The 23545-nt window shown below is 50.8% G+C and overlaps 2 protein-coding genes and 3 long non-coding RNA genes across 6 annotated transcripts; 2 read left to right on the top strand and 3 right to left on the bottom strand.

The window, feature by feature from the left end:
• Positions 1–2006: 2006 nt before the first annotated feature.
• Positions 2007–6312, bottom strand: HOXC8 (homeobox C8). Its single transcript, XM_031602801.2, has 2 exons — positions 5868–6312; positions 2007–3829 (listed from the first exon to the last, which is right to left on the bottom strand). The coding sequence occupies exons 1-2, from the start codon at positions 6301–6303 to the stop codon at positions 3537–3539; spliced, it is 729 nt and encodes a 242-aa protein (XP_031458661.1). The 5' UTR covers positions 6304–6312; the 3' UTR covers positions 2007–3536.
• LOC116234949 (uncharacterized) lies at positions 3708–8252 on the top strand. 2 transcript variants are annotated; one of them, XR_004168242.2, is made up of 3 exons: positions 3708–3797; positions 7223–7285; positions 8022–8252. It is a non-coding gene; the product is annotated as an uncharacterized LOC116234949 (long non-coding RNA). The 2 variants fall into 2 exon arrangements; XR_004168243.2 differs by having other exon boundaries at positions 3710–3797; positions 7220–7285.
• An 821-nt stretch (positions 8253–9073) lies between these two features.
• Positions 9074–13198, top strand: LOC116234966 (uncharacterized). The gene is made up of 2 exons (XR_004168244.2): positions 9074–9328; positions 13074–13198. It is a non-coding gene; the product is annotated as an uncharacterized LOC116234966 (long non-coding RNA).
• A 1690-nt stretch (positions 13199–14888) lies between these two features.
• On the bottom strand, positions 14889–18709 carry HOXC9 (homeobox C9). The gene is made up of 2 exons (XM_031602800.2): positions 17629–18709; positions 14889–15407 (listed from the first exon to the last, which is right to left on the bottom strand). Exons 1-2 carry the CDS (start codon positions 18170–18172, stop codon positions 15163–15165), a joined length of 789 nt encoding a protein of 262 aa, XP_031458660.1. The 5' UTR covers positions 18173–18709; the 3' UTR covers positions 14889–15162.
• Positions 18710–20349: 1640 nt separating this feature from the next.
• On the bottom strand, positions 20350–22981 carry LOC116234946 (uncharacterized). Its single transcript, XR_004168241.2, has 3 exons — positions 22781–22981; positions 21850–22093; positions 20350–21772 (listed from the first exon to the last, which is right to left on the bottom strand). It is a non-coding gene; the product is annotated as an uncharacterized LOC116234946 (long non-coding RNA).
• Between the last annotated feature and the right edge of the window lie 564 nt (positions 22982–23545).

The raw sequence follows: 23545 nt of genomic DNA, 5'->3' as shown, positions 1-23545 counted from the left end.
ACCCACCCCAGTGGGATCCGACCCCACTGATGCGGATCCCGCTGCATTTTCCCCCTATTCACCCCCTGCCCCATTCGCACTGGCATTACTGGGGTGGAGGGGTGGTGATGTGGGGGGGGAGGTGGAATCTAGGCTGCATCCCATAGAAACAAGAGGGGGAAAGGGGAGAAAAGGGGGGACACCCACCCGTGTCCCTTTTCCCCGCGTGCCCCACAGCTCAGCTCGTTCTCCCATGGCAGAGCTCAGCAATTCCAGGCACGGCGGTATTTCAATCCTTTAAGCTCGGTGGGGTTTGGGTTAAGAATGTCTGAACCCACAGACGATCTTCCAGACGGAGCTGAAAAAAGCATCGGGAGCCCCCCGAGCTCCCTTATCTGCGGGATCTGCGTAAACATCCCGTCTGCTTCTGCATCTCTGGGCTCCGTGGGATGGAGCCCATTTATCAACAGAGAGAAAGAAAGAAAGAGGGGGTTAAAAAAAAAAAAAAAAGCAAATAGACCCGTGTTTTTTGTTTTTTTTTTTTTACAGATCAATAGAGCACTTTCGGCCAAGTGAAAGAGGGAATCCTAAAGTTCACCTTCCAACCGAGAACCCACTGAGAAAACCTGGAAGCGTCACCGGCGCGTTTTGTTGCGAAGAAACCAAAAAAAATAAATAAATAGCGGTGATAATAGCGATCATAAGAGCAGAAATAATAATAGCAGCAAACACGGTGATCGCAACAGTGGTAGCAGCGAAGTGAAGGAGCTGGGAAAGGTCTCCGTGTTAAGGAGGTGCAGCTTTGGAGGGGTTGGGGGGGGGGGGGGAAGGTTTGCAGCGGGGGAAATAAAGAAAGAAGGGAAGAAAGCGCTTTTTTTTCGCCGACTGCTCATGATTTCCGTGGCTTTTCGTCACTTTTTTTCCTATAGGGAAAAGAATCGGGGAGAAACCCCTTTTTGGAGGCACCGAATGTCGCTGCGGTCCCCATTGACCGCTCCCGGTTGAGGGCAGAGCTGCGTCCCATTGTCACCGCCGGGCACGGGGGGGGGGGATGGTGGTTAAATAAGGGGGGGTTTGGGGGTCGGAGAAGGCGACAGCCGCACCTCCGCACCCCCACGGCGGGGCTGCCAACAAAACCCACCCCAATATCCGCGCGATTCCCTTTTTATCCCATTTCCCCCCCCCTCCCCCCACTTTAAAAAATAAAAAAGAAATAAAGAGAATAAAATCTTTTTTTTTTTTTTTTTTTTTTCCACCCGCAGCGAAAGAAAACGAAGCGCGGTCGGAGCGATTGAAGCGTTTTGATGATCTTTTATTATTATTTTTTAATTGTTTTTTTTTTTTAAGCTTAGTCGGCGCGATTTGAGGTCGGAGATACCGGAGAGTTGGGGGATATGGGGAGGAATTTATGGAGGGGGGGGGGGAAGGGGGTCCGACCCCCCCCCCCAACCTCCCCATGCAGGCGGCAGAGCTCAAATCAACACACAGCACGGCGGGCAGCAGCGCGTTCCTTTTAAAACCCTTTATTATTCTCATTATCATCATCATTATTATCATTATTATTTACGCCATGTCTCACGTATACGATACAAATCCACGGTGTCCAGAAATGGGATTATTATTATTAATAATAATAATTTTTTTTTAATTATTTTTTATTATTATTTTTTTTTTTTAATGTATTTTTTGTTTTGTTTTCTGGCTGGAATCGCTACATTCAGAGGTGGCACACGCAGAACGATGCTTTTACATAAAACAAAGGACGATTCTCTCTTTTTTTTTCTTTTTTTTTTCTTTTTTTTTTCTTGTTCGTTTCGAGCATTAACAGATAAGTCAAGACAAATAGATAACTATACATTCAGTGCAATTTAGTCCTACACTACTTTATAAGCACAAGAAAAAAGAATACAATGCTGTGCGTTCTCAACTAGGCAGTTTCAGTTGTTGGGATTTTTTATTTTTTATTTTTTTTTTAATTTTTTTTAATGATTTTTTTTTTGTAATTTTTTTTTTTGTAATTTTTTTTTTTTGGTAATTTTTTTTTTTTTTTAATCATCATCTCGAGAAAATAAGCAGCAACAAACGACAATAAAACCGCATTACAAATACTTCCAAAGCATGACTCCTTCTATAGGTAGTGATAAAGTACAATACAAGGTTGGTTGGTTTATTATTATGAATATTATTATTATTTTATGATTATGTTTTGCTACTTAGTAGCTTGCATCAGGGCAGAAACACGGCTCTCTCTCTTAAATAAATTCGGAGCGAGTGAAATTTAGGATACGTCAGCCCCTTTGTTGATATTAGCTCTGATAATTATTGCAGGTTTTCCCTTTAGGTAGTAAATGAAGAATTTCGAGTGCTCACACAGCCAAAGGACAAACAGCGCCTGTGGGGATCGGGGTGGGGTGAAATTGGGGGGGGGAATGGGGGTGAAATTCGGCCTATTGAATCCTAAGCAGAAAAATAATACAGGCGTTTGTTACACTCAGCCCTATGGGAACCCAATGGGAACACAATGGGAACGCTATGGGAACCCATTGGGAACACAATGGGAATCCAATAGGAACTCTATGGGTACGCAATGGGAACAGGATGGGAACAGGATGGGAACCCAAAGGGAACAGGATGGGAATCTAATGGGAACACGATGGGAACCCAAAGGGAACAGGATGGGAACCCAATGGGAACACGATGGGAATCCAATGGGAACAGGATGGGAACCCAATGGGAACAGGATGGGAACCCAATGGGAGCGCAATGGGAACCCAATGGGAACAGGATGGGAATCCAATGGGAACAGGATGGGAACCCAAAGGGAACAGGATGGGAACCCAATGGGAGCGCGATGGGAACCCAATGGGAGCGCAATGGGAACCCAATGGGAGCACATTGGGACCCCAATAGGAACTCTATGGGTACGCAATGGGAACCCAATGGGAACCCAACGGGAACCCAATGGGAAAGCAATAGGAAAGAGGTGCGGGCGCTGCCAGGTGGGCTCCGAGCACCCCCCCCTTATCTCGCCTTCAATAGGTGATAAACGGCTTTTAGGAACGGCCATCGGCCCCCATAGACGGCTACAACTCCGACACCCCCCCCCCCCCCCCCCGGGGTCATTCGCGAGAGGCAAAACCAAGCGGAAAAAGGCAAAGTCAAAGCTGTTCAAATAAATACATTTTGTGCAGCCGGGGACGCGCTGCGGCCTTTGGCTTGGGAAGATGGGGGGGGAGGGGGTCGGGTTTTGCGAACCCCCTCCCCATACAACGTCGCTGCACTGAAGCCAAGTATGCGTTTATGGAGCTAAAAACGCCGCTATTAAATAGGAAAGCAAAACAAAAACTGGAAGGGGAAAAAAAAAAATAAAAGAGGGGAAGAGGGGGGAAAAAAAAAAGTAGGGGAAGTTTCTATGACAATAAAAAAGGCTACAACTGTTTGACAGGTAGTTACTGCTGTGTGAGCCTCTCCATTCTATACTCTATAAAAGCAAATGACCGTCGTAAACATCTCGATTTATCATCTGCCATAAAACGAGACTTCAAGGGGCTGAGAACTCAGTCCTTGCTTTCTTCTTTTTCCTCCTCTTCTTTTTCCTCTTCCTCATTCCCTTCTTCTTCCGTTTTCTCCTCGTCTCTGGCTCCCGGCAGCTTATCTTTGTTGTTTTCTTTTTTCCATTTCATCCTCCTGTTTTGGAACCAGATCTTCACTTGTCTTTCGGTCAGTCCCAGGGCGTGAGAGACCTCAATCCGTCTCTTCCGTGTCAAATACGGGTTGAAGAGGAACTCCTTTTCTAACTCCAGGGTCTGGTACCGGCTGTAAGTTTGTCTGCCGCTGCGTCTTCCGGGAGCTGTAGGGCACAAACAGAAATAACTTCGTGGCTCTCCCCCCCCCCACCCCCCCCCATTTTCTCAGCTGCCTCTCCCCTTCATTTTCCTAAGGAACCTCTGCTCCCTCCCCCCCTAAAAAAAAAAAAAAAGCCCCCCCCTCACCCCCACCCCCCCCCCAAACTCCGAGCCCTTTGTGCGGCGGAGGCACCCAGAGAAAAGTCGGTGGGTGATGGGTGGGGGGGGGGGAGAGGATGGAGAAAAAGGGGGGGGGGGGTAGAGATGGGATCGCTGCTGTGTGGGTGCTGGGATGGATGGGGCTGTGCCTCCTCCTGTTTGGGGTGGGGGGGGAATTTTGCTCTGCTGGGTAAGGATGGGGCTGTCAAACTCATTGACAAAAGAGACGTTTCCCGTTTTCCCCAAAAGGTGATTTGTGATTTCTGTTCTGAGGGGCGAGGCGTGCTGGGCAGCTCGATTTCAAACAATAACAATTATAATAATAATAATAATTATTATTATTAATAAGATTTTTTTTTTTCCTATGAAAGATGCTTTGTTCTTCCCGAAAACCCTCCCAACCTCGCTCCTTCTCCTGCCTTTCTTTTGCTTTCCTTTCTTCCCCTCTTTCCCTATTTTATCCCCCAAATTCCCAGCCCTGCTTTCCTTTCCCCAATGCTGCTCCCGTAGCAGAGGCTCGGGGTGCTGCTGGTCGCTCCTATGGACCCCCCCCGAGCTTTGGGCTTTGAGATAAATCCCCTCTCCCCGTCCTCTTGGTTACTCGTGCGTCCATCAGGCTCGCACCGACAGACAGATATCCCTGTGCAAACACCGAGATTGCCTTTAAAACAACTCGTTTGCAACCAAGAGCCAAAAAGAAAGGAGGAGGACGGAGGTTCGTGCAGCTGAGCCCCAGCATTTCCTTTCGCACAGCCTTTCCTTCAGCAGAAAAAAAAAAAAACCAAACCAACAACGTTTGCTAAAAAATATAGCGATGCTACGGCTGGAAATGATTGCATCCTTGAGACTACCCCTAGGTCAAAGCTCAGATAAATAACATGTTTTCCTCCCCAGCCTCTCTGGGCCACATCCTCTCGGAGTTCCTCTCTAATTCTTTCCTTTAAAGAAATACAAGCATACACTTATTATTATTAATTTTTTTTTTCTAAGGGTTTGGGGGTTAAAGGGGGGGAAAAAACTTTGGCGCTCTGAATTGTCCTTAAAAATTAACACTAACCTTCACATGGTTTGAATTAAAGCAAGCTTCGAGACAGCCTTGGTCCCTTCGGTGGGGGAAAACTTGCACTTTGAAGTATTTCGCTCTCTGTGCAATTATCCGGGCTTCACATGAGCGAACTTCCATTCAGCCCAAATTATTTGGAACCCCCCCCCCCAACTCTCCCCCCCACGCCCCCACGCCCCCCCCCAACCCCCCTTCTTTAATTCTTTTTTAACCCAGGACGTTACGATGCTCTCCTCCACCCCACCCCGTAGCCCTGAGCTAAGTTTCCTTTCCTGCTTAAAACTTTTATCCCCGGGCTTTAAGAAACAGATGTAAAGTATTAGCGATACTCATACAAGTTCCCACCTCTCAGGCTTCGTCTCCAAGCGGTTATGAAAGGCGATATGACATTTTAAAGAGCAGTGCATTATCAACATGCAAATAACCTCGTGGGAGCTGTATCTTATTGCCTATCCTCAAGGCAAAGCAATAAAAGAAAAGAACCCCAAGTTTTTACTCGATGGTGATTTAAACCTTTTGCAGGGAATCACCTTGCTGGCTTTCCAGCAACTGCTGCCTCGTTTGCTTTCTAAAGGTCTTCCTAAAAAGAAGCAACGTTAAGCACAGAACTGCCCATCCCTTCGCTATTTTTACCTCTTCTATTTATTTCTATCGACGTATATATATGTGGAGATGCCATAGACACATGTTTGTGGCTGGCGATGCATACATATATATACAGACAGACAGACGGAGGGAGAGGGGAGGGAGGGAGAGGGGGAGAGAAAGAGAGGAATAAAAGCAAGGAAAACATTTAAGGAGGAGGAAAAAAAGGTCCTAACCGTGAGGTCTCATCCATGGGAACATGAGACTGGGAGACGAATTTTGATTTAAATGCCCTTGTCCCTCGCTAGAGTTACTGTTGGAAGACGATTTACAGTCAGGATATTGTACAACAGTCGTCTCTTGCTGAGCACCATAAAGCGATTGCCTCGGCAGAGCTTCATATCCATAGAATTTAGAAGCGTCTCCGTGACACGCCAAGGCGCACGGGTTTTGCTGGTATCCAGAGTTGGAGATGCTGGAGGTTCCGTGATGAAAAAACTCTTGAACGTGATGTGATGGGTGCTGGAAGGTGGGAGCTGTGGTGCCCGGACCGTAAACGAGAGCATGGCTCCTGCTAACACTTTGTGGAAATCTGCAGTCGTAGTAAGTTGGTTCCAGCGATTCGCCGCCTTTGTACTTGGAAAAGAGAGGATTTACAAAGTAGGAACTCATGACCCTCGCATGCAAAAAAAAAAAAAAAAAAAAAAAAAAAAAAAAAAAAAAGACGGCTTTTAATTCTGCCTGAGTGCTGACGGTTTTCCCCCGGACTGTATTTATTTTATTTTATTTTATTTTATTTTTTTCCAGTCCGGTTTTTTTTTTTTTTTTTTTTTTTGGCTGTCCTTTTTTTTTTTTAATATATATATATAAAGTGGCGCTTTTTTTGTTGTTGTTTGGGTTTTTTTTTTTTGGTTTTTTTTTTTTAAAAAAAAAAAAGAAGGCGATCTCTCAAAGGCGTTGCATGGTGCCTCCGTGTGTGCCCGCACGGTGCGTTCCCGGTGCTCTTGACTTCTCTTGTAATCTGTCGGTAGGTAGAGCTCTCTCTCTCAATTTCTCTGTAACTCTGCTCCTTCCCTTTAACACCACAGGCAAATTCCTCAAAATCCCGGTGGTGTGGCTTTTTTTTTTTTTTTTTTTTTTCTCTCCCTTCTTTCCTCCTCTCTCTCTCTCTCTCTCTCTCTCTCCCCCCCCAACCCCCCACCCCCCCCACCCCCAACCCCCCCCCTTCTCTCTCACACGCGATATGTACACATCACTCCGCCACACTCAGACAGGCTGCGAGGGGGGAATGACAGCGATTTGGGGGCTCTGGGTGGTGATGCGGGGGGGGGGGGGGGGGAAGGGGTGAAGGAAAGGTGGTGCGAACCGAGGTGTGTGTGTGTGGGGGGGGGGGCACGTTTAGAGCCCTCCTTCTGGAGGGTGGGGGGCACGCACCTAATGACTGGAGGAGGGTGAGGAAAGGTGCGCATTGATATCCACCCCCTTCACCCCCCCCTTTTTCTCAACCCACCCCCCCCTCTCCTCGACACCCCCCCCCCCCCCCGTATTTTTTTTTTAATATATTTTTTTTTCTTTTTTTTTTTCCCAGCAGCAGCCTCTTCACTGATGGCAGCAAATGAATGCGCTGGGAGGTCAGCCTAGGTAACCTCAACAGGTAAAGGGAGCCCATCGCCGCCCCCCCCACACCCCCCACCCCCCCCCCACACACACATCCCCCCCCCCCGCCGCCCTCCCCATCACCCCCATCCCCAAATGAAGAATAAAATGGGGGGGGTCAGCTCCTAGCACAGCTCTGCGCCCCCTCCCCCCCCTCCTCTCCACCGTGGGTACCCCGCCTGTAAAGAGCCTATAAGGGCCTGGGGGGGGAGGGGGGTCAGGGGGGGCTCCTTGTGGCGGCGTTGTTGTCATTGTGTGGGATTTGAGGGGGGGGGTTGAAGCTGAAGGAGGGGGGGGGGGGTCCTTCTGTGTGGCTGCTCCCAATAGGAGGGGTGAAAGGGGAGGGGGGGGCAGCGGGGATGCGGAGGGGCTGCGCCCACCTTTCCTCCATCCTTCGGTTTTGCTTTTATATGTAGTTTTACGATGATTTCTCCCCCCCCCTCTCCCTCTTTTCCCTTCCCCCCCCCCCCCCCCATTTTTGGTGGGGTGCGCGCGTGTTGTTGTTATTGTGGCGGCGGTTGGCAGATCGGAATCAAACAAGCAAACAAAAGCAAAGAGGCAGCGAGAGGGCGAGGGACGCTTCTCCTTATTGATTGGCTGCTTCTTGCTGCCCTTCCTTCCAGAAAATAAAGGCACAACATTGCGGGCAGTTATTTTTTATTATTATTATTATTAATTTTTATTATTTATTCTCCCCCCCCCCCTCCTCCTCCTTCCTTCCTTTCGAAACCCAGCGGCTGGGAATAACAGGGAAGCTCCATCCGAGGGAATGAAGTAAATCCGGAGCTCAGAGAGAGAGCGACTTCGGGTGAAAGAGAGGAGAAGTGAGGCAGGGAATGCTGAGCTCCTTTTGTGCGTTTGCCATCGGGCTTCGCCTGTAGAAAAGAACCCCAAAAATGCCCCGTCGGCATTTTTGGTTCCCCGTAGGGATTATTTTATTTTATTTTATTTGTTGGGGGGGGGGGGGGGGGAGGGTGGTGTATTTTGTTTCTGCGTTCCGTTGTTGGCAGTGCCCTTTTCCCCCACTTTTTTTTTGCACCGCGCTGTCTGGCTTTGGAAGCTTCTTTTTTTTTTTTACGATCTCACGAAGGAATTCGGCTCATTAAAAAAAAAGAAAGAAAAGAAAATTTACCTCCAACCATCGGGATTCGCCTTAATTTCTCGAGGTGGGGTCGGTGGGGGGACGAAGGGGGAGGGAACAGTTTGCAAAGGAGAATTCTGAGCCGCCAAAAAGAATCCACTCCACTCGTGTCCGTGGCACCGCGCTGCTATCAGCGCTCCCCTCTGTACAAACCTTCACCGTTTCCCTCACGTCCTTCCAACCCCAAATCAGCAGCCTCATCATTTTGGGTTCTGTGTTGGAGGGGGAGATGTGTGTGTGTGTGGAGGGGGGGGTGATGTGTATGGGGGGGTGAATCTGACCGATTATTCCGGGCGCCGAGGCAAAACGCATCGCCTCGGAGATGGTTTTTAGGTGCTTTTCTTCCCAGCAAAGGTCATTTCCTCCGCGTTTATCTCCTTTCGAGCGGCCCGAACCTCTGTTGAGATGGGAGCCGGATGGGTGCAGACCCCCCCCACATCCCCCATCCCCAATTGGGGCAGAGGGGCAGCAGCCGCCGCTCCATCTTTATGAGGTTTTCGGAACCAGAGGTGCTTTTCTGCTTCCAGAAGGGGTCCGTGAGTCGGGGTTGTGCCCCCCACCCCCATTCAGTGAACAAACAATGAGCGGTGCAGCACAACGGTGGGTTTGTTGGGCTTTTTTTTTTTTTTTTCTCCTTTTTTTCTTTTTTTTTTTTCTTTTTCCCACCTCCTGTTGTGGAAATATTCACCAAAATCGAGTCTGCGTTCGCTGAGAGGAAATGCTCTCCATCCCCGAACGCTCCCAAGGACGCCACAATGACCACGTTCATTTCGCCAGAACTCACCCACCTCCACCCCCACCCCTTCCAGGTCCCCCGTTCCCAACGGAGAGACCCCCCCAAACCCGGCAGATCACAGCACTCAGGGACGGAGGCTCCTTAATTAACAGCTAATAGCCGAGGTAACCGTTTTCCTCCTCTAATCGATAGCATCTCTATTTTTAAAACCCCTCTGCCTGCCCATGCGATAAGCGCAGCGAATAAAAAGGACGGGAGAGCAAAAGGAAGGGGGGGGGGGGGTGGTGGGGGGAAAGGAAGAAAGAAGTTGTCCGATTTGGGCACTTTGGGGTTGAAATGGGGAAGAAACGGCGCATCTTTTCAGTCCTTTATCCCCAAACTCAGCGAGCAAAGGTGCGTTACAGCAGCCGGGATCACACCTAGGCTGGGAAATAGATGTTCGCCTTCAGTGTCTGTGAAAGAAAGGACCCACCCCCCCCCCCACCCTTTCTTCCCCCCCACCCAGACCGCACGAAATAAGACGTATGCGATTGCCTACTTCATTTTAAGGGAAATATCTTGACATTTAGTGTCTGGGGAAAGTGCTGCTCTTTGTCTCTACTGTTTTGGCTGCGTTAGGATGTGAGGATGGGTGTGGGGTAATGCCTTGCGGGTGCGTGAGCGGTGCGGGGAGGGGGGTGGGGGCCGTGTGTCGGACTTTTCGGTATTCCATTGTATACATCAGAGTTTATTTTATCCCCCCCGCACCCCCCCCCCCCCCTCCCGCCCCTTCTTCTCCCTGCCCTGACCTTCACTGCGAGATGTCATTCGCTCCCTCCCCACCCCAAAAAGGAAGAGGCTTTGGAGAGATACGTGATGTGCGTCAATAAAGGAGAGAAGGGAGGGGGGGTGGTGTGTGTGTGGGGGGGAAATACAGGGAAGAAAAAAGAAAAAAAAAATGAACCACCGAGCTTGGAAATAGGCAATTTCACCGCGAGCATTTTTATGCGCTCCCTGCGCCGTCAGATGTCAGCCCTGAGCTCCGCGTTAAGGAATATAAATAAAGAAAGGGAGGGAGAAATAAAGAGGCTTGGGGGGAATGGGGAAAAAAAAGGTGGAAAGGGGAGAGGGCAGAAAGGGAGAAAGGGGGGGGGATAGAAGGAGGGGAGGAAAAATAATATAGGAAGGGGGAAAATGCGCTGTTGGGGTGTTTTAACGCGATGCGGGGTGAAGTCGAGCAGCTCGGTGTCGTGTCCCCCCCCCCCCCCCCCTCAGCCCCACAGACAGACAGACAGACGTGCATCCATCACAACCCCTCGGTTCGGATCCCGCGCGGAGCCGCTCCGCGGGTGCGGGAATGGCGCGGCTGGGGGCGCTCCGCGGTGCGCACGGTTCCGCGCTAACATTGGGCAACAGCGCCATCTCGCGGCCGCGCCCCGACGCAGCGCCCCGGAATTGGGAGAGGGGGGGACTAAAAGGAAAAAGGGGGAGGCGGGGGGGGGGGTCCGGAGACCCCCCGCGGTTGACGGCGCTGCGTTTTATCCCCCCGTACCCGCATCCCGTTCACCGAGGGGCAACGCGGACCGTTCTGCATTGCGCTGCGGTGGCGAATTGCCCTGTAGAAAGCGGGCAGGATTTTGAACGGGGGGGGGGTGGGGGGGAAGCACATATTTCCTTCTTTTCTTTCCTTTTCCTTCTTCCTCCCCCCCCAACCCTCCCGTTTACACTCATTAAAGAAGGAAGAAAAAAAGCACAAATGTGTGTGGGCACGCATGCAGAGCCCAACAAACCCACCAGATGTGCCACCCCCCTCCCGCTCCCCTCGCTGCCTCAACCCCCCCCCCCCCGCACCACCCTCCCTCCCCGCTTTTATCAGTCCGGGCTCGGGGATGTGGGGCGGGGGGGGTTTATTTTATTTTTTTACCTCCTCTCGTCCGAGGGGGTCTGTTGTTTGTAGCTTGTAGACAAAACATTCCAATAATCCGGTTTCAAAGAGAAGAGCACCCACCTTATTTAAACCATAAAGCAATTAAAGCCAGACGTCTAGCCAGATCTAGGGTCCTGTTTTGTTCGCCCCTATTCAGCCCCGCATAGCAGGGAGACAAACAGAGCTGTAAAAGCGGCATTTTTTTGGCTGCGGAAATGTACCTATGGACAGCTGGAGGGTCCCGTCGGGTTTTGTGACCCATCACAAAAGGGCGCATCCCCGACCCGGCACGCACCAACCGCGCACGCACGCGGAGAACCGCACAGACGCGCATCTGCGCCAAACATCCGCGCCGAGATCCGCATCGGTCATCAGCGCATCCTTCCCTCCCCCCCCTGTAGAAAGCAGAGCGCTCCTTCTCCCACCCCTCTTTCCCCCCCCCACGACTCCCACTCCCCACAGTGGCCGCGTATTCTTATCTCCCCCCCCCCCTCCGAATGCCGAAATCGAAGCGCTGGGCCCCGAAATCGCCGCGTTCTGACCGAAAATCGCAGCGTTTTGACGGAAAATCGCAACGTTCGGCCCCAAATCGAGGCGTTTGGATAGAAATCAGAGCTTTTTAATTATCACTGTCGTATAGAAATTGGGTGAATTTCGACAGAAAACGCCGCATTTTCGCACATCCCGAACCTTTGGATTTTCCCACTCCCGGGGAAAGCACGCAGCGTGCGCCGTTCGCTCGTTTTTTACCATTTTATTATCATTTTTTCTCTCTGTATAATTCTCGTTTCTTTTTGAGCAGTAGCCGGGGGGGGCGTTGGAGTGGGGGGCGTGTGGGGGGGGGTTGTTTTACCTCGCTTGGAGGAGGCGAGGGCTGCGGTGGAGGAGAAATTCAATGGCTGCGCCAATTCCCAGCAGCGCCAAATGGCATTTTATAACTGGTGCAGCCCCGCACGGGGGTGAGGAGAGCGGGGGCCTTGCACATGAACTAAAACTGCGGCACGATTTTAACCCAACCCAACCCACCACCAACAAAAGAAAGCCCCGGTGCAGACAAAGGGGCATCTCCTGCTCTGCCCTAATGGGACCGGGGCTGAGCGGAGGCTGCGGCGAAGAGAAAGGGAGGGGGGGGTGGGGGGGAGATGGGGGAAAGAAGAGGGGGGGGGGGGGGGGGAGGTGGACTGCAGGAGATGGGATCCGTTTGAATGAACCAAAATGAACTTCCATACATCACGGCTTTTCAACATCGCTAAACGTTCCTGACAAGCCCCTCCAGAGAGCCGGCTCCGAAAGTGCCTCCAAAGTCCCGTCCGAGCGATGATTGGGATTTTTCTCTTTAATTAATAACGAGAAAGCCGGGTGATTTCTCCCCGCTCGCCAAGAGGAGGTGGGCGAGCTGCTCGAACCTGCGGATCTCCTCCTTTATCCGAACCGGGATGAAGGCAGGCAGAGAAGCAGGGTAGGGTAGAAATAACAATAATAACAATCATGATAACCGTAATAAAAATAAAAAAATGAATTGACACGAGGCCGAGAGATCCCCCCCCCCCAACCCCCCCCCTCCCTCCTCCTTCATGTTCTCTTCTTTTTTTTCTCCTTTTGAACCATAAATCTGCCCTCCGCTAAAATGTTTTCCGACCTGACCACTCCACTGCGCTCCTGAAGGTTTACCGAACGGAGCCCGAACAAAACCGGGATTGTAAACGGGTTCCTAACGTCCCCCTCTCCGGGGATGTCCCCTCTCCGCACCGCTCAGCGCCGTCCCCAAACGGCGACAAAAATAAAAGGCAATGAGGAGGGGGGGGGTCGGTTGTGGGGGTTGGGGATGGGGATGGGGGGGGGTCCCGTCTATAACGCGCTGCTACAAATCAGGGCCGGGAGAAGGGACTCCAACGGGAAGAAATATGGAAGAGCGATATTTGATGAGATCGGCAGAAGTAATCGCTTCCAGATTTCTTCTTTTATTATTATTATTATTATTATTATTATTATTATTATTTCAGAGGAACCGAGACGAGGGCGACAAGCGTATCTCGCTGCCCCGATCTGCTTTTGATTAGGAAGATTAAAACGCCGCTCCACTCATTTCATTAAAGAAAGGGACCTATAACAAGTTTTTATGATTAAACATCCCTCGCTGCTCGTTTTTTATCCAACCTCCCGACTCTCTTTCCTCGTTCAACCGCTCGGATCCCGGGGGCTCCGCAATTTTTTTTTTTCCCTCCCCCGCAGCTCCGTTTTCACCATCCCGCACCCGACAGCTTTTGATTCCCCCGCATCTCCTCCTTTTTATTCCATCTTCTATTTTATTTCTTTAAATCCTTCTTCCCGCAGAGGGCCGAGGAAGGGGGGGGAGGGGGGGGGGACACGACTCTGCTTTTTTTCTTTTTTTTTTTTTCCCCACCCGGAATTTTCACGCTGCCGCATCGCCACCACTCGTTTATTTATCCCTCTATTTCTTCACCCTCTTCTTCCTTCCCCCCCCTCCCCTCCCATCACTTCTTTACACCCCCCTATTAATTTATCTCCCTTCTCATTTACCCCCTAACAATGTACCTCCTTACAATTTACCCTTATTAATGCACCTCCTAACAATGTACCCCTATCAACGTACCCCCTATCAACCCATCCCCTATCAACCCATCCCCTATCAACCCATCCCTATCAATCCAACCCCATCAATGTACCCCCTATTAACGCACCCCCTATCAATCCACCCTTATCACCCTATCAATGTACCCCTATCAATCCACCCCCACCCTATTACTACACCCCTCCTCGCTCTCTCTTCCCTTTACCCCCCCCCACCAGCCCTTCTATCCCATTACTATCATCCTTATTACGGATAGAGCTCTGCTTGATTTCATCCCTTCTCCTTTTCCCCCTTCGCCCTGCAGCACTTCCCCACCTTTTGCCAAACACGCATCTCTATGGCACATCTCCCCCCCGAGCGGAGAACGGCAGCTGCCAGCTCCTCTCTCATCCCAGCACCCACATTTCCCCCCCCCCCCAACACACACACACTCCTTTTTTTTTTTTTTCCCCTTAACATATCCTTCGATTGCCCCGGGGGCCATAAATTAGTACAATTCATTATCCCCATCTAAAAATGGATGGCACGGAGAACCCTTACCTCAGCTCCTTTTATTATGGGGCTGTGAAATAGGGCGGTGCGGGGGGAAGGAAGCACCGAACCCCCCCCCCATTCCCCTCCTCGCGTGTCCACCCCACGGAAAGAAAAACCACCTCCATACCGAGATTGATTCTATTATTATTATTTTTTTGTCCTTTTTCTTTTTTTTTTTTCCTCTCTTCCCCCCCCTCCCTTTTATTTTTCCATCCCTCCCCCCCTCCCCGCTTCATCCAACCCCCCCCCCCCTACTTTTCAACCCCTCCACGTTCGGTGTATTTACAGAGCTGCTCTACAATAGCGAACATAACAATATTACAGAACGGTTCTGAGACGAGAATGAAATACACAAATGGGTACAGCAGAAACGTTCACCACCGTGACAGGACATCATGGAGCCGCATTCCCTCCTCTCTCTTTTCTTTTTCCGTTTCTTTTTTTTTTTTTTTTCCTTTTTTTTTTTCTTTTTTTTTTTTTTTTGTACAAAATATTCGCTCGCGGGATTACGAAATAAAAAATACCGCATCCGTTTAACTTAGGAAATAAAATACTAAAAAAAAAAAAAAATTAATAATAATAATAAATTCAAGTACTTCTCGTGGTTGTGTTCTGACACACACACACAAAAAAAAAAAATAGAAAGGGCGGGGGGGGGGGAGAAGAAAGGAAGAGAAAACAGCCCCCCCCCCCCCCAGCATCTTTCTCCTTTATTCAGTTGCGTGTTAAAAAAGCCTCGAGTCCCCAAACTGCGTTTTCTTCTACCGCTAAAATCCATCCGCACATCCAACGTCAGAAACACTTCAGCCCCCCAAAAAACAGCTTTTTTTTTTTTTTTTTTTGTGCCATTTTGCCTTTTTTTTTTCTGCCTTCTTTTTCTTTTCTTTTTCCTTTTTTTTTTTTTCTTTTTTTTCTTTTTTTTTGGGTGTGTTTTCCGCCCTCGTTTTTTCTCCTCGCCCAACATTTCATTGCTGTTCCTTATCGCTTTTCTCTTTATTCATTTTCTTCATTTTCATTCGCCTGTTCTGAAACCAGATTTTGACTTGGCGTTCAGTGAGATTAAGGACTCGGGCTACTTCGTACCTCCGGTCCCTTGTGAGGTACATATTGAACAAAAACTCTTTTTCCAGTTCCAGGGTCTGATACTTTGTGTACGGACATCTTTTCTTCCTCGTGGATCGCGCATGAATCCAATTCGCGACGGGATTGTCTGAGAAAGAAGATATTTTTTTTTTTTTGCGGTGTGCGTTGGTGTGTTTCGAAGATTGAGAGGGGGGGGGGTGTTAAAAAGCAATGAATACCGCTGCCTTTCTGCCTCCCCCCCCCTCCAGAACCCCCCCCTCAAGGCCCCCACCTCCACGCTATGCTGAAAGAGACCTGCTCCATTAGCAGCCCTCACCTAAATGTATTCCGAGTGACCTTCTCAAGAGTTTAATCTGTTTATTTTGGAGGGGCCATTTCCTTTCCTTTTTTTTTTTTTTTGCCGCCGTTCTCACATTAAAAAGAAAAAGAAAAAGAAAGAAAAGAAAAAAAAAAAGAAAAGTTTCGGCGCATAAAACCCGCAGCGATGGGTTTCAAATAATAATAATTACCCACCCGACCGCTGCTCGCAGTAATCTAAGGACGTAGTCATAAAAAGTCAAAATTCCCACCATTTCATAGGCCCATAAACTCTTTTTACAGCCTCAGCTCTGCTCTGCCTTCCCTCTGGAAGCTCTGGAGGACCTGAAAAGTGCGCTTTATTTCTGCCATATCACGGAGGTGACACCCGAAATGTCCCAGCGGTTCCTTCCTCGCCCCCAGGACCCCGCACGATGCGGGGAGGAAAAGCTTTTCTCCCTTTCTGCACCCGTTTTCCCTTCGCTTTTCCCTTTCCTCAGCCTCCCAGCTTCAATCTGCGCCTCCCACACCCCCCCTTATATCCCTGCTTTTATTTTTTCCCCTTCCTGATTTGATTTTCTTTCTATCGTAGGGGTGCTGCTGCTGCTGGTGGTTGAGGGGGGGGGTTGATAAACAGAGGTGTGAATGCATTTCCACCTTCTCTCCGAGCTCCGCACGCACAAAAAGGTGCTGCCTGAGGCTGACACCGGGCTCAGCTCACGGAAATCGCCTTTTTTAAGCCCAAAGTTAGGCCGGGAGGTGCAGTCACACACGAAGCATCCTCGTGTCTTTCCTTTCCTCGACCCCCCCCCGCAGTCACCCTAACACACACACAAACATCACCACCCCCAGCCCCACAACCCCGAGCTTTTCCAGGATTTGAAGCAGCGCCGGCTCCTTTCTGTTGCAAGCTGGAGGTGCCGGGGGTTACCTGACCTTAACGCTGTCTTCCCCCCTCCCCATCTCTTCCCCCCCACCCCCCCACCCCATACAAACACACCGTGTTCAAGGTTTCGCGAGGGATGTTTTTTGGTTTTTTTTCTTTCCCCCCCCCCCTCCTTTTCTTTCTCTTTCTCTCTCTCAGGAGCTGCAGAAGGTTCTTCAAGTGTATGGTCCAATGTCCTGATGTCCTGCGCCCGCTGCCCCGTGCCCCCCACCGCCCGCCCCGTTCACTCCGTGCCACCGCTTCCCCAATTTTCCTCTTCACTCCTTCCTTCCCCCTTCATCTCTCTCTCCCTCCCACCCCCACCCCCCACACCCCCCCTCGGGGGTACCCACCTTTTCCTTTATTCCCACGTGCTAAGGGTATTTTAGGAACAATTGCACGGGTGCAGCAGCTCCTCTTGATTTTTCAGACAGATAAAAGAGCTTCCTCTTTTTTTTTTTTTTTTTTTACATCGCTTTTTTTTTCCCCCCTCTCCTTCCCCCCCCCCCCCCCTACATCTAAAAGGCACCTCAGCATTTCTTCCATCCCCTCCCAAACCCCCCCCCCAACCCCCAAACAGCAACACGTTCCCTTCCAGCCTGAGGGGACACAGCTTCAACCCCATCCTCCCGCTTTGGGAGTGGAAATCAGTGTAAAGCGAGGAGTTTTTTCCCCCTTTAGCCCAGCACACGGACGCTCCTTCTGCCTTTTATTTTTTAATTCACCCCCCCCCCCCCCCCCGACACACACACAAACACTCACACCCCCCTCCCCATTCCTATCCCCCAACCCCTCAGCGGAAGGTGATGAGCTTCCCCTCGCAAATAAATAAATAAATGGAAATAATAATAATAATAGTAATAATAATAATAATAATAATAAAATAACGCTGATGATAAAAAAAATAATAATAATAATAAGCCGAAAAGCCCCCGGACAAAATGCAGCTGCCGGGCTGTGCGAGGCAGATTCTCAAAACCCCCAGATCTTCCCGCATATCTGGAGTTTTAGGGTCGGGTTCTCTCTCCCTCTCTCTCTCTCTCTCTAAGGTAATTTCATTTTATTGAGTACGGTCCTGGAAGCTGTAATGCCTCCCCGGTTGTAAACAAGAATGACTTCGACTTACTAGGGTCTAATTCGTGCTTTTCTTCTTTGTGTTTGCTGGAAGCGATGGCTTCGGACTCCGGGGAAGGAATTGTCTGCGCTGCTCTGTCTCTCAGCTCCCCGGGAGCCCCGTACATGTAATCCGCGAAGCCGCGCCCGTCCGCGGGGCCGCACTCCGCTCGTCTCCCGGCAAAGGCGTCGGGTTTGAGGCCGTAGGGGCGGGCGGCACCGGGAGCGAAGGCCGGGAACGAGACGGCCCCGGCGAGGGGCTCGAGCCAAGTCCTCATGTACCTGGGCTCGGCCCCCACGGGAGCCTGGGGGCCGTACGGGTGATGGTAGCCCACGGACGACTGGGAATGGACGGGAGCCCAGGAGGTTGTAAAAACGGCCGGCTTGGGGGCGAAACTGCACGAAGGAAAGTCGGCACAGTCCGGGACTAATCCTGAAGGTCTGGCAGCAGCCGGGTGGGAGGCAGTGGTGGGGAACCTGGAGGCCAAAAGCTCTTCGTTTTCGTGGCTTATCAAGGAGTCTACATAGTAGTTGCTTATGGGGCCAGAAGCCGACATGGTTCCCCCTCTTTTACATTCATAAGATTATTGTATGAACTGTATGTGTACTTTTTATCTTCTCATAGAACAATCAGGGCAGGTAATTATTTTTTCAGCCTTTCCCAGTTTGCCATTGGCTGCCCGCCCTCACGTGATTGTATTTACCCAAAAATATAGCGTGGATCAATCCGCAGGTCTTTTTTTTAATAGAGCCCGGGCGAACCGCTGCCCTTCGCTCAAAGCTCCGGAGCCGTCGGAGCGGGGGAGGCGGGGGCTGAGCCGCCCCGGGCCGGGCACTGCGGGGCCGGAGCCGGGGAGCTGGAAGTCAGCGGGGGAAGGGAGAGCAGGAACTATTTCCTGACGTAATTTGTCTCTGTCCTCCGATCCTGCGGCTTCTGGGGCTGAGAGAGAGACGGGAGGGAGGTGGGAGATGGGGAGGAAGAAGAGAGAGGGAGAAGTGTCCCGGAGTTGGGGGTAGGGGGGGGGGGGGGGGGGGTCCCGCAACCCCTCGTTGGGGTTGAAGAGCTCAGCCCCGAGCGCACGTGGATCTTTGGATCGTTTTCTCACCGATTTTTTTTTTTTTTTCCATATATTTTCTTTTTTTTTTTTTTGCTTTTTTCGCTTTTTTTTCCCCCTTTTTTTTTTTTTTTTTTTTTTTTTTAAAGCGGCGATGCTTGCAAGATTTCGGAGGAAGAGGAGAAGGGAGGAGGAGGTGGTGGTGGTGGTGGTGCACGGGCACAACTATTCCTGCTTTCAGTAATAATAATAATAATAAAATAAAAGGATCTTCCGGAAGGAGGAGGGAGGGAGGGAGGAAAGGAGGGGAGGGCGGGGGGGGAAGGGGCGGAAAAGCACTTACAAGGATGTGAGGAGCACCTCTGAGAAGAGGAAGGGGAAATCATAACAACACCAGCACCAAGAAAAATAAAAAATAAAAGGGGGGGAGAGAAGGTGGTGGTGGTGGTGGGGGGGGGGGACAGACAGACAAACAGACAGACAGCAGCTCTGGCGCTGAGAGAGCCGCGTTATTCGACGAGAGAGCGGCCGGCCGGGGATGTTTTTATGCCCTTCAATAAAATTTTTACGAGGATCGTTTGATTGTTCATAAACGTGTCGTTCGTTAAATAAAACTGCGAGGCTGAGTTCGTGCCGGGGAAAACGGCGGAGCGGTGGGAGAGAGAAGCGCGGGGCGCTCAGCACAGCGCTGAGCTCCTCGGTTTGGTTTTGTATTTTTTTTGTTTTTAACCTCTCCTGCTTTCATTTCTGAGCGCGGTGTTGTTGTTGGGTTGTTCTTTTTCTGGGGGATATTTTTGCTTCTTTTCCCTCCTCCCTTCCTCATCCTTCCCCCCCTTTTTTTTTTTTTTTTTACGGGCAACTTTTTTTTTTTTCCCCCTTTTCTCGCACCAAATCGATGGGAGAGAGTTTAAAAACAAACAAACAAACCAAACAACTCGGGGATGCCCTGACTGCGTGTTGGGAGGATAAGCTTTCCTTTGTAAGGATAGACAGGTAGGTACGTGGCTCACGCCCACTGGGGGCTGAAAGAATGGAGTTGGGCGATTTCTCTGCAAAGAAAGAAAGAAAAAGGACAGATATCCACCAAAAAAAAAAGAAAAAAAAAAGACCCTTCTCTCTCTCTCTCTCTTTCTTTCTTTCTTTCTTTCTTTCTTTCTTTCTTTCTTTCTTTCTTCCTTCCTTCCTTCCTTCCTTCCTTTCTTTCTTTCTTCCCTTTTTTTTATTTTATTTTTTAAGAATCCGAACAACACACACGCACACAAAAAAAAAAAATCATAAGCCTGATTGTCCGGACTCCCCAGGACTATTTATCACCTCGGGTTTTATAGGGCTGGGGTGACGCGGTGGGGAGAGAGAGGGAAACGGGCAACGTTTGCAAGACGAAGAAAAAGTGGGGGCTCAGAAAGCGGTGATGGATTCCTACCCACTCCCCCCCCCATCCCCCATCTCTCCCCCCCCCTTTAGGGACAGAGAGGCACCGGGAGGGCAGATTGTCCCCAATGCGCACGGCTTTCCCCAGCTCGGATCCCACGCAATCCCTGGACAGAATCGCATTTCATTTCTCGCTTTTTTCCTTTTCTCAGCATGTTGGAGGGGAAATTGGTACGTGAGTGAATCCGACAGATCCGGAGACAGACAGGCTGGGAGTGGGGCTGCCAGTAGAGCCCCCACCCCTTCCCCCGGACCCCCCCAAAGTCACGAACCTCAGCTGAGCCAACACCAAACGCTGCCCTTCACTGCACCGCGCTGCCCCTGGATGAGGGGTTTCCCCCTCGGAGAACAACAGGAAAGGCTTGGAAACAAAACCCCGACGGGAGGGATGTTTGGGGAGGGATTCGTGGTTTGCCAAATTCGAGGAGGAAAGTCATCCACAGAATTTATCCCTCGTTCCGTTCTGAGCTCCCTGCTTTATGAGAGCCCATAAAGGGAAATATTCCTGCAGGAGCAAACTGTCTTCTTTGGCCTTTATCGAGACCAATTTATTTGTCAATCACAGCTCTCCAATGACGGTTACTTTCACGTTCGCAAGGGAAAAAAAAGCAACAAAACGTATCTATAGACACACATATCTGTGCTCGTCATTCTTTGATCTATTCCCATTTTAAAAAATAGTGACGGTGCGAAGGTGCTGAGATGCAGGGAGTGACGTGAAAGCAGCTCGGCTTTCCCAAATTGGTGGAATATCTGGGAGAATCCTTACAAAGAAGGGTTGTGTGTATGTGCAGGAGGGGAAGAGGAAGAGGCAGAGGGAGAAGGAGAGAGAAAAGGCTGAGCATGGGGGGAGAGGACCGCTGGGACTCAGTGGGGACGTTTTCCAGGGGAGAAATATGTCAGAATATACCACAGACGAACCGCAAAACGAGCAGAAATTACCCGAGCAGCGCAGCCCTAATGAGGAGCAGCAGTTTTTTGGAGCCTTCACGCGAGCAGGCAAGGTCACGGAATGAGTCGTGGATGGGGAGTTTTGGTGGTGGCACACAAAGGCGAACATATCTGGTGAAGATTTCTTTTATTGACACGGGAACGTCCGTTGCACTGAACGCTCCCCGCGTCGCCGTGGGCTCCGCACGCACTCAAACCCGCACAAAAAAACGCGTGAAACGATCGCGGTTGCCTTACGAAACCCCTTCCGTTCGGGGAGTGCAACGAGCAGTGCGAGGCGGAGATGGAGACACTTCACCTTACAGCAAACTCGGGTTAACGCAGCCTCCTCTCCCCCCTCTGTGCTGCGGAATCCCAAAACACGATGCGAACATCACCACCACCACCCCCACCCGCGAAACACTCTCCGTTCTCGCTCCTCTCGATCCGAATCCATCCCTCGTGGCTGCGCGCAAAGTTACGCGAATCAAAGTCCGCTCAGAGCAGCGGGATCCCGAGCATTCCTCCTGGCCAGAAACACCAGCAAAGATCCGCACCGCAATTACAGCACGCTTTGCCATCGCCTTCAGCTCCTGCAAGGTTATCTCGCAGCGTTTGTGCTCCTCCAAAGCTCCGGTTACCCTCTTGGAGGGGAGATGATCTCTTCTCGAAATGATGGTGAACCATCGGGTCCCTTTCCAGGCAGGCTCACGGCTTTGCCTCTCACCTCCTCTTTTCAATCTGCAAGGGGAAGGAACTTGGTGGCACGGAGCAAAACTAACGCTAGCAACCCACGAGCCGCAGGAATCCTATCTTACACTTCATTTTATTTGATTTCCCGGTGGAGGAGAAATAAAACAGATTAAGAAACAGTCTCTCCTGGCAAATGAGGAGGTTACAGAAGACGAAGCCTTTGTCTGAGCCATTGACTTCTGACACCTTTTCGGGGCTGAATGCTCCTTCCCATGTCCGCCCGCTCCCGGACAGTGCTGTGTGCTCAGCGCGGTGCATCCCTCTCCTCTCCCTTCCAAACCTTTTGCTTTCGCTTTGAGCGATTCTCCCCTGATTGGAAGGAGCGGAGACAAAAAAATATAATAATAATCCTAATAAAATAAAATCCAGAAGAGGGGAGGGAGAATAAAACCCTATTGGAGAGCTTACAGCAATGAGGTGACACTGATTTCTTGGATTTTCTTGCTTTTAAATTATTTTTTTTTGGAGGGGGGGAGGGAGTGAAGAAGGGTGGGGAGGGTGGAAAAGTGGTGATAGGGAAAAGAGACCCCCCCCAGCATGCGGGGGTCGGCGGGGAGGGTGTTGGAGCTGCAGGCCCGGCTCCCCCTCAGCTGCATCCCGCAGGAGCCGAGAGCTGAGCGTCCGCTTAAGGCAACGCGGAGCCGAACGCCGAGAACTGAACTGGGGGGGATGCGCCAGGAACCGAGCGGCTACGGACAGGCGGACGGACACACGGACAGACGGACAGACAAACCGAGCTTCCGACACACACACACACGGATACAGACACGGGGAGGGGGGGGGGGGGGGATGGAGGGGGGTGGGGGGGGAGGAGCTGGGGGGGGGGAGAAAGAGGGGGGGGGGGAAGAAAAAAAAAAAAAGAGCACAGCCTCATCCCCCCAGTGTTCAATTAACACTGTCAAGGTCGGAATAATAAAAAAATCGGTGTTTTCTCGCCGCTCCGTCCCCCCCACCTTCAACCCCCTCCGCCCCCCCCTCCCCCCCCCCCCAGAACACCTCCGGCCGTGCGGAGCGGGGAAGGGCGGTGCTGAGCTCCGACCGCTCCGTACGAGAAAGCGAAGTCAGCTGCAACCAACTTCCCTCTGCATCTCAGCAGCTCCGGAGTTCCCTTCTTCCCCCCGCTTTGTCCTTTCCCCACTCCCTTCCTCTCCTCTTCTGCCTGCCCAAGTTCTTTCTCTCTTTCTTTTGTTCCTTTTCTGCTATTAAAAAAAAAAAAAAAAAAATGGGAGGAAGAAAGGGGGGGTGCGGGGGGGGGGAGGATTGCACACAATAGACAGCGTGAATCCAAAGCAGACGCTCTGAAGAGGCAGCAAAAATATTTCTTGGTCCTCCAGATGCCTCTATTTATTCCAGGATTGTCTCTTAAAGTAAATAAATATGGGGAAAGATTAATTTCAGGCCAGATACCAGCCGTTCTTCCTGCAGCAGCGCAACTGCAGGCTCCGGGCTTTGCCTCTCCCACCCTCCCCCCCCCCCCATCCAAACCTCTCCCCCCCCACACACCGCTAAATTCTTCGGCTATTTGAAAATCATATTTATTCAGCTCTCCTTACGAGATCTCACAGAGGAAAAACTCTTCGGGCCAACAACAGAGCGGAGGAACCCTCGATCCCATCGCCTCACATCGACGAGAAAACCTCAATCCGACCCAATGTTGGAGACGGAGACATTCAGCTCTGGGTTAAAACCCCACTGCGGGAGTTTTTTACCTGCTTAAGTGTTTCCCCCCCACCCACCCCTTCCACCCCCCCCACCCCCCAC

This window comes from Phasianus colchicus, chromosome 33 (genome assembly GCF_987193195.1).
Source record: "Phasianus colchicus chromosome 33, bPhaCol1.hap1.1, whole genome shotgun sequence".
NCBI classification, from domain to species: domain Eukaryota; kingdom Metazoa; phylum Chordata; class Aves; order Galliformes; family Phasianidae; genus Phasianus; species Phasianus colchicus.
This window is presented reverse-complemented; position numbering and strand designations above follow the sequence as displayed.